At 39.6% G+C, this 13707-nt stretch overlaps 1 protein-coding gene across 5 annotated transcripts in view; it reads right to left on the bottom strand.

Annotated features, from left to right (window-relative positions):
- Nucleotides 1–13707, bottom strand: part of ATRNL1 (attractin like 1) — a 1086620-nt gene that overhangs the window by 382963 nt on the left and 689950 nt on the right. For all 5 annotated transcript variants that reach the window (XM_073354269.2, XM_073354267.2, XM_073354264.2 and 2 more), the window contains one exon: nucleotides 13193–13271. In XM_073354269.2, coding sequence (XP_073210370.2) covers nucleotides 13193–13271 — 79 coding nt within the window. The remainder of the gene's footprint in view (nucleotides 1–13192; nucleotides 13272–13707) is intronic.

Raw genomic sequence — 13707 nt, forward strand, 5'->3', positions numbered from 1 at the left:
ATGTCTAGTTGGCAGCCGGAGTCAAGTGGAGTGCCCCAGGGGTCGGTCCTGGGGCCGGTTTTGTTCAATATCTTCATAAATGATCTGGAGAATGGTGTGGATTGCACTTTCAGCAAATTTGCGGATGATACTAAACTGGGAGGAGTGGTAGATACGCTGGAGGGCAGGGATAGGATACAGAGGGACCTAGACAAATTGGACGATTGGGCCAAAAGAAATCTGATGAGGTTCAATAAAGATAAGTGCAGGGTCCTGCACTTAGGACGGAAGAACCCAATGCACAGCTACAGACTAGGGACCGAATGGCTAGGCAGCAGTTCTGCGGAAAAGGACCTGGGGTGACAGTGGACGAGAAGCTGGATATGAGTCAGCAGTGTGCCCTTGTTGCCAAGAAGGCCAATGGCATTTTGGGATGTATAAGTAGGGGCATAGCGAGCAGATCGAGGGACGTGATCTCCCCCTCTATTCGACATTGGTGAGGCCTCATCTGGAGTACTGTGTCCAGTTTTGGGCCCCACACTACAAGAAGGATGTGGATAAATTGGAGAGAGTCCAGCGAAGGGCAACAAAAATGATTAGGGGTCTGGAACACATGACTTATGAGGAGAGGCTGAGGGAACTGGGATTGTTTAGTCTGCAGAAGAGAAGAATGAGGGGGGATGATAGCTGCTTTCAACTACCTGAGAGGTGGTTCCAGAGAGGATGGTTCTAGACTATTCTCAGTGGTAGAAGAGGACAGGACAAGGAGTAATGGTCTCAAGTTGCAGTGGGGGGAGGTTTAGGTTGGATATTAGGAAAAACTTTTTCTCTAGGAGGGTGGTGAAACACTGGAATGCGTTACCTAGGGAGGTGGTAGAATCTCCTTCCTTAGAAGTTTTTAAGGTCAGGCTTGACAAAGCCCTGGCTGGGATGATTTAATTGGGGATTGGTCCTGCTTTGAGCAGGGGTTTGGACTAGATGACCTCCTGAGGTCCCTTCCAACCCTGATATTCTATGATTCTATGTAGCTAGCATTTAGTCCTTGAGGGACTAATTTGCAACTCTTACTCCCATGAATAATCCTTACTCAGGGAAACAGTCCAGGTGGCCCATTGTAGTCCACTGGAAAAATTCAAGTGAGCAAGAGCTGTCCGATCAGGTCCTTCTCTACCACAAACACACAAACAGCATTTATATAATGTAACAGAAGACACTCACCTCTTACATGCTCCCCATTACTGGGTGTGATACTGCAGTCCTTTTCTCACCCCTGTGTTCCTTGCAGATTGCTGGCCAATTTAGGTTGGGTCTTTCATGGCTTGACCCTCCAACGAAGTCATAAAGTCCAAATGAACACCTTCTGACCCTTTAAATTCATCTCTTTGTTCAGGCTTTCAAATAAGCTCTGTCCCCTTCTTGGGTTTTATACCATTGTGGCTGGCAAGGGAACCTGGGCCCTCCCACTATTCTGGGTTCCAACCAAGGGTCCCTACAAATAGCAGCTATGCACTGCTCAATTTAGTTCATTGCTGCTTCTTCCCTTTGCCTCTCCCTACTTTGGCCCTCTTTAGCTTCACCCTTACCTCAGGGTTAAAGTTCTGAGTTCCTCTGTCTCCCTGACAACTCCGCTTAAGCAAATGCAGCCAGAAACAAACTTTGGTTATCCCTCAAGCTCCTTTGTCTAGAGAAGAGCACCCTTCCTTGCCCCTCTGATTCCAGCCAGGGACCGACATGCTAAACCACAGCAGCTCCTTTTATCTGAGCCTCCTGGGCTCTGACTGGATGCTTCCAATACTGGGAGAAGGTGTGACAGGACCCCAGAGACCCTACAGGCTCCTGTAGGGAGCTGCAAAGGCCAGGTAACACCCCATCACATATTGTATGTATGTTAAATAGGAGTATATCAGCCATTTTAAAAAAATGCTGTCTGGGGTACAGAAGGCCCTGATCCTACAGCTCTTGCTCACTTGAGTTTTATACATTTTATATATGCAGAGTTGCATACATACACACATTCAATGTTGTAAAATACACATTTGCCTGATAGTCACTTTTACCTTCTGTTATGAGATTATCTAAATCCTAGCATAAACCTAAATAGAATAATACAGAATCTTAACACTTCATTATTATTCGTTATTAAAAATGGCATGAAAAAGAAAATATCTAAATACATAAAACACCAGTTACATATTATTAAAAATTCAGATTAATAATTTTCCTTAAATATTCTGTAAAATAACAATCTTTAAGAAACTTGCCTTTGACATTAGACCCATAACTATATATAAAAATGCAAACATAAGGACTACTTCCAAATGTAGTTGTTATGATTACATCAAGACCTAAAAAAATCAGGAGGAATGACTATTCTTTTGTGACATTAGCACCACTCCAATAATGTGTTAAAATGTAAAAATAAGTCAGTGGTAGCCACACAAGCACATCCAAGGGCAGAATTTGTCCCTAAGGGAGGAAGAGTAAAAATTAATTCCTAAAAAATATAGGAAACTGGGATGAGAATTAATGATATTGTATTAATGAATTTCCCATGATACTGTGCCAGTTTAAATTAGTGGTTATATTTACTGATACCTTTCAAAATTCAATATTCATGAAATATAATTAGAAAATTCCCACTGTACCACATCAGTGTCATACTATTTTAACATTAAGAAGACTATAAGATAAGGTTAGGATGATTTAAATGGTCCACATACTTTTCTTCTGTATTCCTATTAGCAAAAATGAATACACTCTTTCCTCAATAAAGCTACAAACCCTTGGTTCTTAGATGCCCCCAAAATTATAATTAATTATAACTAATTATAATTATAATCTAATAATAATTGCCTATATTCTTGATTTTTAATTCCCTAAAACAGTGGCAGAGAATTTCAGTAACTTTTTCAAAGAATGGGACAAGATTTGTCCTATGATTCATCTTTCCTCCCACTGGACAACATCCCTCTGCCAACAACAGCAACTGCTTACACAGAAAAGTAACCGTAGGAAAATATTGATACCTTTGCGTTGAAGACCTTGGATGCTTGTAGAAGCAGCTAGAATCAGTTAAGAGATTCCAGAATCATGTGGCAACTCTCTACAGACTATCAGCAAGTGCTCTGAATGTTTCAAGTGGTCCATAAATTAGGCTGGGAACCCATGTTATGCCAAATTATAATATAGCGGACGATCTTCAAATGAGACTGTTAAAAAATGCACTTTCAGTTAAATAGTACTTGTTGGAGGGTCGTAAAGGAAGGAAGAGAAAATGCTTGTATATTTCTTTTCGGCCCAGATTCTGAGCTGTGGCCAAGAAGTGCTTTGTTCTCCTGGGCGGAAGGGAAACATTGGTGGTAACTTTCCTTTGTGTTTCCCAGTGCTGAGCTGATCTACACCATATGATCATCCCGTTCATGCTTAAGTAGCATCCAATATAGTGGTCTTTGTATTATGAGAAATCTTAAATAGAAGCACCCAACTTTCTCTGTACCATTCCTTATTTTGCATGCCTTATTGTCTCCCTTATTTATCTCTTCTCTACACTAAAATCCCAAATCTTTTCAATCTCTCTTCACAGAGAAATCTTCCCAAACTTCTAATAATTTTTGTTGTCTGTCTCTAGATCCATTCTATTTCTACTATATCTATTTTGAAATAAGGTACTAGAAATGAACACCATATTCTAAGTGAAGGTGACATCAATTTATATAACAGTGTTGCCCTTTTGACCTGAGCAGTTAGCCAATATTTCTTTGGTGCAATCCTGTTGATTTACAAAGAACATAGTCGGAACAAACAACAGTAGGCAGTTTCCTTGCTCAGAAATCCAAGTTACCTTTGCACTCTGACCACAGAAAGCTCTCAGCTTCTTACCAGGGCCATGCTCTCACAACTGGTCCTCTTGCTGTCTACTGGCTTTTTCTGACACACACAGTTTGCTAAACTATCCCTGAGCCTCTGCGTTTTCAACTAATACCATGAAACCCTCACATCACACAGTTTAACTCTGTTTAGGCTTTGCTATGCATCCAGTTGTCTTTGGCAGCAGCTTTTATTGTCTCCAGCTATCTCTCTCCATAAAGGGACTTAAATTACTCCTTCCACTTACCACACCCATCAGGTTAACCAGGTCTGTGATTGATGGCAACCATTAAGACCTTCCAGCACAACAATAATATGATATTATTTTCACCCATTCTGTATAATTCCTAACTATGATGATAAATTCCTTTGAATACAATAGCCACATCATTTTCTTTGAAAAACTGTAGCTTCACCTATCCTCGGTCTAGTTCTGTGAAACAGCAGTAATATCCCTAGCTACATAAATCACATAGCTAGAAAACTTTCATAAATTTCACCTGCATCTAAAACTAAATATGCTGTCTGCACATACTCACTGATTTCCTGTTTCGTTTACATTCACTTGTGACGTGTTAAGTTTTCAAACTTCAGACCAATATGTCAAATTTCAGCAAGCAGCACATTTTTATGGCCCAGTTATGAATCCTTGAATTGTTTTTTCTGCTCCAAATAGTGCAACCAGAATAGCTAAAACCAAAACATTTACAATTGTGTTTATTTTTCCCCAACAGATTTTTGTATTGATTTTTTTTTTAAAGAAACAGAGCAGCAGAATACTGCCAACGTAAAATATCTGGCAGTGATGCATCATACAATGAGAAAAGGAGTATTTGTGGCACCTGAGAGACTAACAAATTTATTTGAGCATAAGCTTACGTGAGCTACAGCTCACTTCATCGGATGCACTCAGTCAAGCTTATGCTCAAATAAATTTGCTAGTCTCTAAGGTGCCACAAGTACTCCTTTTCTTTTTGTGAATACAGACTAACATGGCTGCTACTCTGAAACCGGTCATCATACAATGGTGCATCTATATAAGCTTTAAGAAAGGAAAACTTCTGTAAGAGACAAAAAGTTAGAAAATTAGAATGGAAATTGTTCAGGCAAGCATCTCAGAATTATAATAAAGGACTATATTTACTATACTCGGTGTATGTGTGTGTTCACTTATTATTCCAAAACATTTCCAAATATGATTGAATTCTGCTGTCATTCTGTTTCCATTGACAGTTATGGCACCCTTTGAGATGTATATATTAGACCTACTTTGTTAAGTCACTCAGTAAAATATGTCTTTCCAAAAGGCGATGACAACTTTTATTGCTGCTGTCATTAAAATATTCATTAGTCTTTTACTGATGAGGCTGTCTCAACTGGGAGCATATATGATTTCAGAATGATCAACATAGGAGAAAATGAAATGTTTATTTTTAGGAAGTCACATATTACATTCCCAAATATCACCCTGATCCTCAAAAACGTATGCATATGTTTAACTTTCTGCATTGCAGGTCAGATCCTCAGCTCACAGGTTACATTCAACTTCACAGTTTACATTGTGGGTCAGATCCTCAGTTTAAACTATCATAGCTCCACTGACTTCAACTGAGCTACAACGATTTACACAAGTTAAGGATCTGGTCCTGTGAGTAGTCCACCCATTGACTTCAAGGGGACTACTCACAAGATCTATAGTTAAGCTTGCATACATTTGCAGCATAAGGGGCAATACATGTTCTGAAAAGCCACACAGAAAGATACAAAGAAAAAAATGTGTGTTCTGGGGTCCATAACCTTAGAACACAAAATGCCTCAACCTGCAAAATCTTATGCACATTAATAACTTAATCACTTGAGCACTTCACTCATGTACATAAGTGTTTGCAGGATTGGGTCTTTTATGTTTAGAAGCTGTGGATGCTTGCACATACAAAGCTGTTGTAAAAACGTTCCACAAATACACAGATTCCCAGATGTATTAACTCTCTGAATTTAAACATGTCAAATTCCATTAATTATATTAAATATACTGAAGACCACAAATACTTTTTATAAAAGGAACAGTTTAAAAAATGAAATGGTCTTTACTGTAAGATAGCTACTAACTGAAATTCACATATTTACATGCATTACTACAATCTACATAAGCAAACTTTCTTATTCTCAATAGGGTTGCCATAAAAATGAGCTTGGAGCTATTACATGAATTGTTACTGTTATTAAGAAGTAGTCTATTTCAGTTTCATTTGTGTGTTTTTAAGAGCCTTTGACTACTCAGGAGATTTGCTTGGAAAGCGCAACATTAATAAAACAACCTTGATATTAAAATCAGGACTAGAAAGTTTTTTTTTTAAACAAACAAGTTTATCTAATAAAACAAAGCAATAAGCTGTGTTGCACAGACACATTATATTAAGAGAGAATTCTCTGTGATTTCAACTTTTTTATGATTGTATATACTACCCTTTCATACAGAGAAATGGCGCACAGCTGACTGTATAATGAACTGCTGTTTATAAATACAAACATTTCAATAAAGGAATTATATTAACCTTTATATTTAAGTAGGCCCTTTATACATTGTGATGGGGCAAGGCCAGATGGCTATCGGAAAGTAGTGAGAAACAGGTATGTTAGCCCCAGGCTAAACAAATCCCTGTTACCATGGTAACCAAATGGCAGTTGCTCCAGGTTAATCCAGACACCTGGGGCCAATTAAGATCCTTCCAGAAAGCAGTGGAGACAGCTAGGTTGATTGGGACACCTGAAGCCAATCAGGGGCTGTCTGAAACTAGTTAAAAGCCTCCCATTTAGTTGGGGGTGTATGTGTCAGGAGCCATAGAAGGGAGCCATGCTGCTTGAGAAATGGAGCAGCATAAACCTTATCAGGCACAAGAAAGGAGGCCCTGAGGTAAGAGTGATGTAGATATTGAGGAAGTGGGGGGCTGCTGTGGGACAGTGGCCCAGGAAATTGTACTTGTCCTGTTTCCAAAAAGTCAGCTACCAAGAGCTGCTACTATCAGGGTCCCTGGGCTGGAGCCTGGAGTAGACAGTGGGGCTGGGCTCCCCCTCCCCAACTAATCATGGAGACTAGAAGACAAGAGACTGTATGAGGGAGGATAGCTTCTCCTCCCCTCCTTGCTGGCCCATGATGAAAATGGGTCAGTAGGCTGTGACCCTTGCCTCTAGAGAGAGAAGGGCTATGTGGAGGGTCACAATGAGCCTCTATGGCTATTGTAATCTGCCAAGAAGTGCAGGACCCACTGAGACAAGGTCAGAGCTTTGTCACAACATTTAATTCCATGCCTTCTGTACATTTATACATAAATGTGCAATCATGCATTACTTGCTCATTTCTTAAGAGACTACAGTATATCGTATATGTCATCTTTTTGGATCAGGACCTTTCTGGTAAGTAAGGTATAACTATAATATGTAAAATACAGATTTTTATAAGAATATTCAATAGCAATTTTAATTAATTAACTGCAGAATTATATATGCATCTACTTGGGCTATATATGCATCCATATCTCTATGGTAGAAACAAGGAACTCTTCAAAACTTAGGATGAGGCTGAATGACGGAATACATGTTTATCTCCTGATTGGCTTAGTGAAGGACTGGTGCTTTGCTAAGGTAACTCAACTAGAACTTTCATGGATTTTATTCTTGCCTAAGCAGGACTGTCACCATCATCAGTTTAATGAGTGCCCTCAATATTGTATTGTAAACAAAAATAAATTTCTTAATCTATTTCAAAGAGAAAATTCTTTGAATGTAAGTGCTACCCAAGAGATGGGGGAGGGGGGACTTTCATAAGTGTTTCCTGGGGACAAAACCTTTGAGCCAATCTAGCACTCACTGATATACTGCCAATCTCTTCAGTATAATAACCTATGAGCAAATCTGTTACATTCATTCTAAAGAGGGGATTGACTGAATAACTTAGATACAGAACATGCTGAAACAACAAATGTTCTCTTCAATGTTCTTATTTAGGGAATCTGAGTTATGCATCAATTTTTGTAGAAAGGAGGAAAACAGAAGGCCTAGATTGAAATTTCATGGCAGGGGCTGCTGCGTCAATTCTGAATGTGATGTGTGACAGAGCAATAGCAAAACATTTCTGAATGGATGACAATTCTCTAGAAACCTCAACAAGTGCAATGTGAATGAGAAGGGTATTGATTGTGAGGAAATCTACAATGGAGACCACTGAGGCTTTTGGGGGAAGGCCAAAACTGACTAAATCACGTATGACAGCGTGAGAAAGAACAGGTGCTGTAATCTGTAAAGGATTAACAGGTCCTGGCTGGTCACATGGCTGCTTGGAGAGGAGTATAAAAGGAAGGGGAAGCTGGGTCAAATGGAAACTAAGGGGGGGGTGTGCGTTCTCTTCACCCTTGGCTTGCTAAAATGGGAAAAGCCTCTAGATAGTAGTTGCCCAGTGTTTTCGTTTGATTTGCTTTTTTGTTTGTGATTGTTTGGCACATAATAAACCCTGAGGAAAAGGTCTTAAAAGGACTGAGGCTTGGAGCTTTATTTCCAGTTCCTGGCTGGCAGAACCAACTATGAGCTTACAGTTAGCCTCTAAAATAACAGTTCATCTGTTCAGCAGGAGGGTAAAGTATAACTGGTTCCAGGAGACCTAGATCTATGAGGGTATGTCTCTAAGCCTCTGGAGATGAGTGTTTTGTCCTATTTTTAAATAGGAAGGCTTACTAATACTTGGAGAGGAGGGGAAGAAGGTTAGCATACCATGATCATTAGGTCCAGGTTGGAGTAACTAAATTTACCTGGCACATACTTTTCTTTTGATTTTTCACAACATCTTCTGAATGAATGGAAAAGGATAAGCCATATAATAGGTCACTGACAATTTTATGCTGAATGAGCCGATTCTAAGCTGCCTTTACTGCCCCAAACCTGCTGCACAATTTGGGAATGCTTGAGTTGAAAACGGATCTGTCTCTCACTCCCTCTAGGACTCTGATGCAGTGTTCCCCAAAATAGCATCCTGTAACCTCCAGACTGACTACTTGTGTATGGCTATGATATTTTGTACAAAGAATGCCTTGTAAAGTATCATATGAAAGGTCATGATCTGATGAAACTCATTGTTCTATCAAAATATCCATATTTCCATTGTATATGGATGTAACAGGGTCAGCACCACCTCCCACAAGCACCCCCTCTGGTTGGGTGTTGTCAGTTTTGGTGATCCCTTTTGGTTCTCAGGTGGATTTTTTTTTTTAGCAACTCAGTCCTCTAGCGAGTCACAGACACTGTCTGCATGTTAACCATAACAGACCACTTCCAGGGTACACAGTCTCAGTACCCCTCTGGTGGTGTGTCTCTACTGCTCCCTGGGCTTTGGTCTTTAAGTAGTCCACCCCTGGTATGGGGCCATATCCCCAGGGCTTCCTCCCTGGAGACACTATCTTCCTGCGGCCCTCCCCAGGATCAGTCCCTACTCAGGGCCGACAGCCAGCCAGGAGCTCCTTCATTCCTTCCCTGGTCCCTGCTAGCAAAGTGTCTCCAGCTCAGTCCTAGTAGCCAGCCAGTAGCCTCTCACTTCCCCAGTCCCTGCCAACAGACTGTCTTTGGTCCTGTTGCTTTTCCATCCAGGCATGCAATCCTTTCTTCTTAGCTCCAAGCAGCAACTAACAACTGCTCTGTTCTACAGCATCTTTTATATGGCCCTCTTGGTCCCTGATTGGCCTCTCTGGTTGATTCCTCACAACCATTCTAGGCTACTTGGAGGACCACTCCACTGCTCCTTTCCTGGAATGGGTGTGGCAGAACCCTGAAGCCTCGAGCAGGGGGCCTTTGGGCCTAGTCCACCCCATCACAATAGTTATGAGATTTTGCTATAGGGTTGTTGAAACATGTTGTGAGGCTGGGAGGTGCCCACAGATAACTCTACAGTGGCAACAAAGGAAGTGACCCACACCCAGTTGAGCTTTAAACATCCATTGACAGCAGGGGAATTGCATACAAGAGATTTACAATTCAATAAGAAACCATTGTGCAAGCCCCACACAATGGGGATTGCTCAACTCTTATTCAGCAAGGCCCACCAGGATATGTCTGTGCCAGCATTTTTCCAGGGACAGGAATGGAGAGTATAAAATAAGGGACAGTGGCATCATGAGACCACCCCTCTCCTCCCCCACTTACTCTGAAGGCAACAAGAATGCTGGAAAGACAAAGACTTTGAACTGGGGAGATTGGCCCCAGGCTGAGAAGGGAATTCAGCCTGTCTATTAAGAACTGCAACATCCAGTGGAGTGAGAAACCGTTTCAGATCTTACTGAATCTGATAAAGTTTAGGATTTAGAATTTGTTTACTTTTTATTTCTTAGGTAACTATCTTTGACCTTTATGCCTACCATTTATAATCACTTATAAGCTACCTGTTTATAGTTAATACATTTATTATGTTTTATCTTTACCAGTGAGTTGTCTAAAGTGCTTAGGGAATCTGCTCAAATAGCAAAGGCTGGTGCATGTGTACTAGCCTTTGAAGTGGCAAACTAATTAATGAGCTTGCATTGCTCAAGAGGATCTTGAGCAGTGTAAGACTGTATATTTCCAGGGTGCAAGACTGGGGGGGATTTGCTGGTCTTTTCTGCTGTACAGTATGAGTGGCTTAGAGAGAATTCATGCAACTTAGCTAGTATGTCCCTGCATGTTGTTGATTAGAGAGGTTTGCTGCTTGTCACTAGCAAAGCATCAAGTGAGACATCGCAGGGTGGAAAGTTAAGCGGGTTCAGCAGTCCCACAGTTCTAGGTTGTACCCCAGGAATCTGTCACAAACTCCTAGGTGAATTTTCCTGTGTGTTTGTAAATTTACTCTGATCAGTGAAGGAAGATTTCTGTTTTGACACCCACAAACTTGATCCTTGTTCCTCCAGGGTGGTTTCAATACAACACAACCAGAACACTGTCCAACAGAATAATGCTGTAAGGCACTTAATCCTGTGAGAGTCTGTTAATATACCATGTCGTTCTTTCTCAGGATCAAGTTCCCTGAGCTGAGCATTTCAGTGTTCTACACATCCTTTCATACAGCTGTGTGTAGGTAGTGTTGCTGATCTATTGTATTTAGCAAAGGGGATGCCTGTTCATGCTCTCTTGCTCAACACTCCATTGATCTTCCGGGAACCGTGAAATAACAGAAATAGACTATTTCCTTTTTCTTCCAATACACTTGGTGAGAGATGGTATCTGCTATTGCCTGCCCTTTCAGAGGGCAGAAGAGAGGGAGCTCAGCAAGAAGTCAAAGTATAATGGAAGAATCAAACAGAATTTATATAAATGTTCAAAAAGCCTTTGCCAAAGTACATCACAAGAGACAGGAACCTAGGCAGACAACAGATGAGAAGTACAGTGTTGTCATGGATTAAGAAACTGACCAATAAACAAAAAAAATAGTAGGAATAAATTGCAAAATGTTAATATATTAATAATCTGGAAAAGTGATTGTTCTGAATGAATGGAAAATGATGAGATGTAGGTATCTGTCCATTTTATGCAGAATGATTCTATTGTAAAAGTAATTCATTTACAATCTGTATTAATGACCTGGAACAGGGAGCTGGAAAAACTTGCAGATGACTAACCCTTGTAAGGTTTCAGAGTAACAGCTGTGTTACTCTGTATTTGCAAAAAGAAAAGGAGTACTTGTGGCACCTTAGAGACTAACCAATTTATTTGAGCATAAGCTTGTAGCTCACGAAAGCTTATGCTCAAATAAATTGGAGTAAAGAAAAAACACTTCTAAGAATTCCATCTTTTCCCATGATGACAATATGTCAAAGTGGCTTACAGAGAACACTCGGGGTAGGGTGACCAGATAGCAAGCATAAAAAAATCGGGACAGTGGATGGGGGGGGTAATAGGTGCCTATATAAGAAAAAGCCCCCAAAATCGGGACTGTCCCTATAAAATTGGGACTTCTGGTCACCCTAACTCGGGGTCATTCTAATAGTATTTTTTCAAACATCTAGGAGAGTAACCACAAAGTACACAAAGACCACTAAATCTATAAAGTCAGGAATTTCTCACTTCTCTTTAAATATCTTATTAAAATCTGATTAAAGTGAGAAATAGAATCAAGCAATTGCTGCATTCCTTCACAATATATCGTTGCACAGAATTACTTAGGCTCAAATAGAATAGTAAGAAGTTAAATAGACCATGGTTTAAACTTGTTTTGTATTTTCCAAGTAATGTTTTTTATATATATAATATACACGCACACATGCCCTTTGAGGTAGGTCTATTGGATATTGTTCCTTTTGAATAAGACAATACCTATAGTAAAATGACTATAGTAGCATAGGGATTTCTCTGTTGTTTCAGTTCAAAGCTATAATTGGGTATTAGTATGCTATTTCTTACTGCAAGAATTCAGTAAGACCTAGTTACCTAATACTTCTAAAGCATGCATGAATTCAGTGTAGATATAAAGTGAAAAAATAATTTTGATTCAAAGCATAGTCATACTTAATAGACTGTCATGACACTATAAGATAAATCAATTCCACAGAGAAAAAAATGTGGCGGTTTTTTTAATTTAAATTTAAACTCCAATCAAATAAGTGATTATTTGCTAACATTACAAATGTGTCCCCAACTGTTTCAAAGGCAAGGATCAGTGCCTTAAACCCTTTTCAGCTTTTGGAGTCATACTGCATACATATTTATGCAAACTAGAGTTGTACCTCATCAGCAATGGCTTTTTTCAACAAAGTAAGACTGGATATTACAAGCTATTTTTTCCAAGAGCTATACCAATTCACACCAACAGAGAATATGGCAATGTATACAAAACGTTATGAGTGAAATCAATGGTAAAACTTCTATTGACTTGAATAGATCCAGAATTTCCCTCAATTTTAAAATCAATAAAATGAACTCAAGCACTAAGGACACTGAGTTGTTCTGGGCAGGGACTGTCCCTTTCGAAGTGTTTAAACAAGTGCCTAGCACAATGAAGTCTTAATATTAATTACATTCAAATAACTCAAAGAAGTATGAGAGTAAAGAATGGCATCAACAAAAGTTTAAGATACTGTGTCATCAGGTACTGTATTACTTGCAATTTATCAACTTTTCTGCTGTACTGTCTCAGTTTGACAGCAGTAGAGAACATATTCCACAGCAAGGTAATAATCTTACACCAGGGAAAGAAAGCAGGTTCACTTATTCTGTCTTAGCACAAAAAACTGGCAAGTAAAGATGATGTATCTGAAGGGAGTTACTTTAATTTCACTTGCAGCTCTGAATTCACTCAAAGATAAAACCACCCTAGTAATCCTAATGTTATTGATACCTCTCTCCGTCGAGAAGCCCAACAGGTTTGTTTGATCTTCCAAACGACAGCAGCTACCAGCAGTAAGGACAAAAAACAACTGCAATTACAAAAAAAAAAAAGAATTAAGATCAAATTATTTTATATAACTGTTCTGGAAAATAATTATGTACATTGTGAGGGCAACAAGGCTGAAAGTAACACATTAAAGCAGGAGTAGTAAACACACAAAATGAAGGAGAATTGAACTCTGTCATGATGATTGATAGCTGTCAATAACCCAGTTTTCAAGTCAGAAGGGAATGCACAGCCTGCAGGCTGTGCTTATCTCCAACAAACATTGTTCCTGTCTCCACTACAACAAGTTAATCGCCAGCAGGCCCACAGTAGTCACCAAAAGAAAAAAGGTGAATGAACTGAAAATGACAACCGATTTTTGGAAAAAATTGGTTATCTGAAGGAAGAAATTTCATGTGTCTACACTGTTCTCCTGTTTGGCTATCTGTAATTTAAAGGAATGTAGGGACTGCAACTTG

The sequence above is a fragment of the Lepidochelys kempii genome, chromosome 7 (genome assembly GCF_965140285.1).
Source record: "Lepidochelys kempii isolate rLepKem1 chromosome 7, rLepKem1.hap1, whole genome shotgun sequence".
NCBI lineage: Eukaryota > Metazoa > Chordata > Testudines > Cheloniidae > Lepidochelys > Lepidochelys kempii.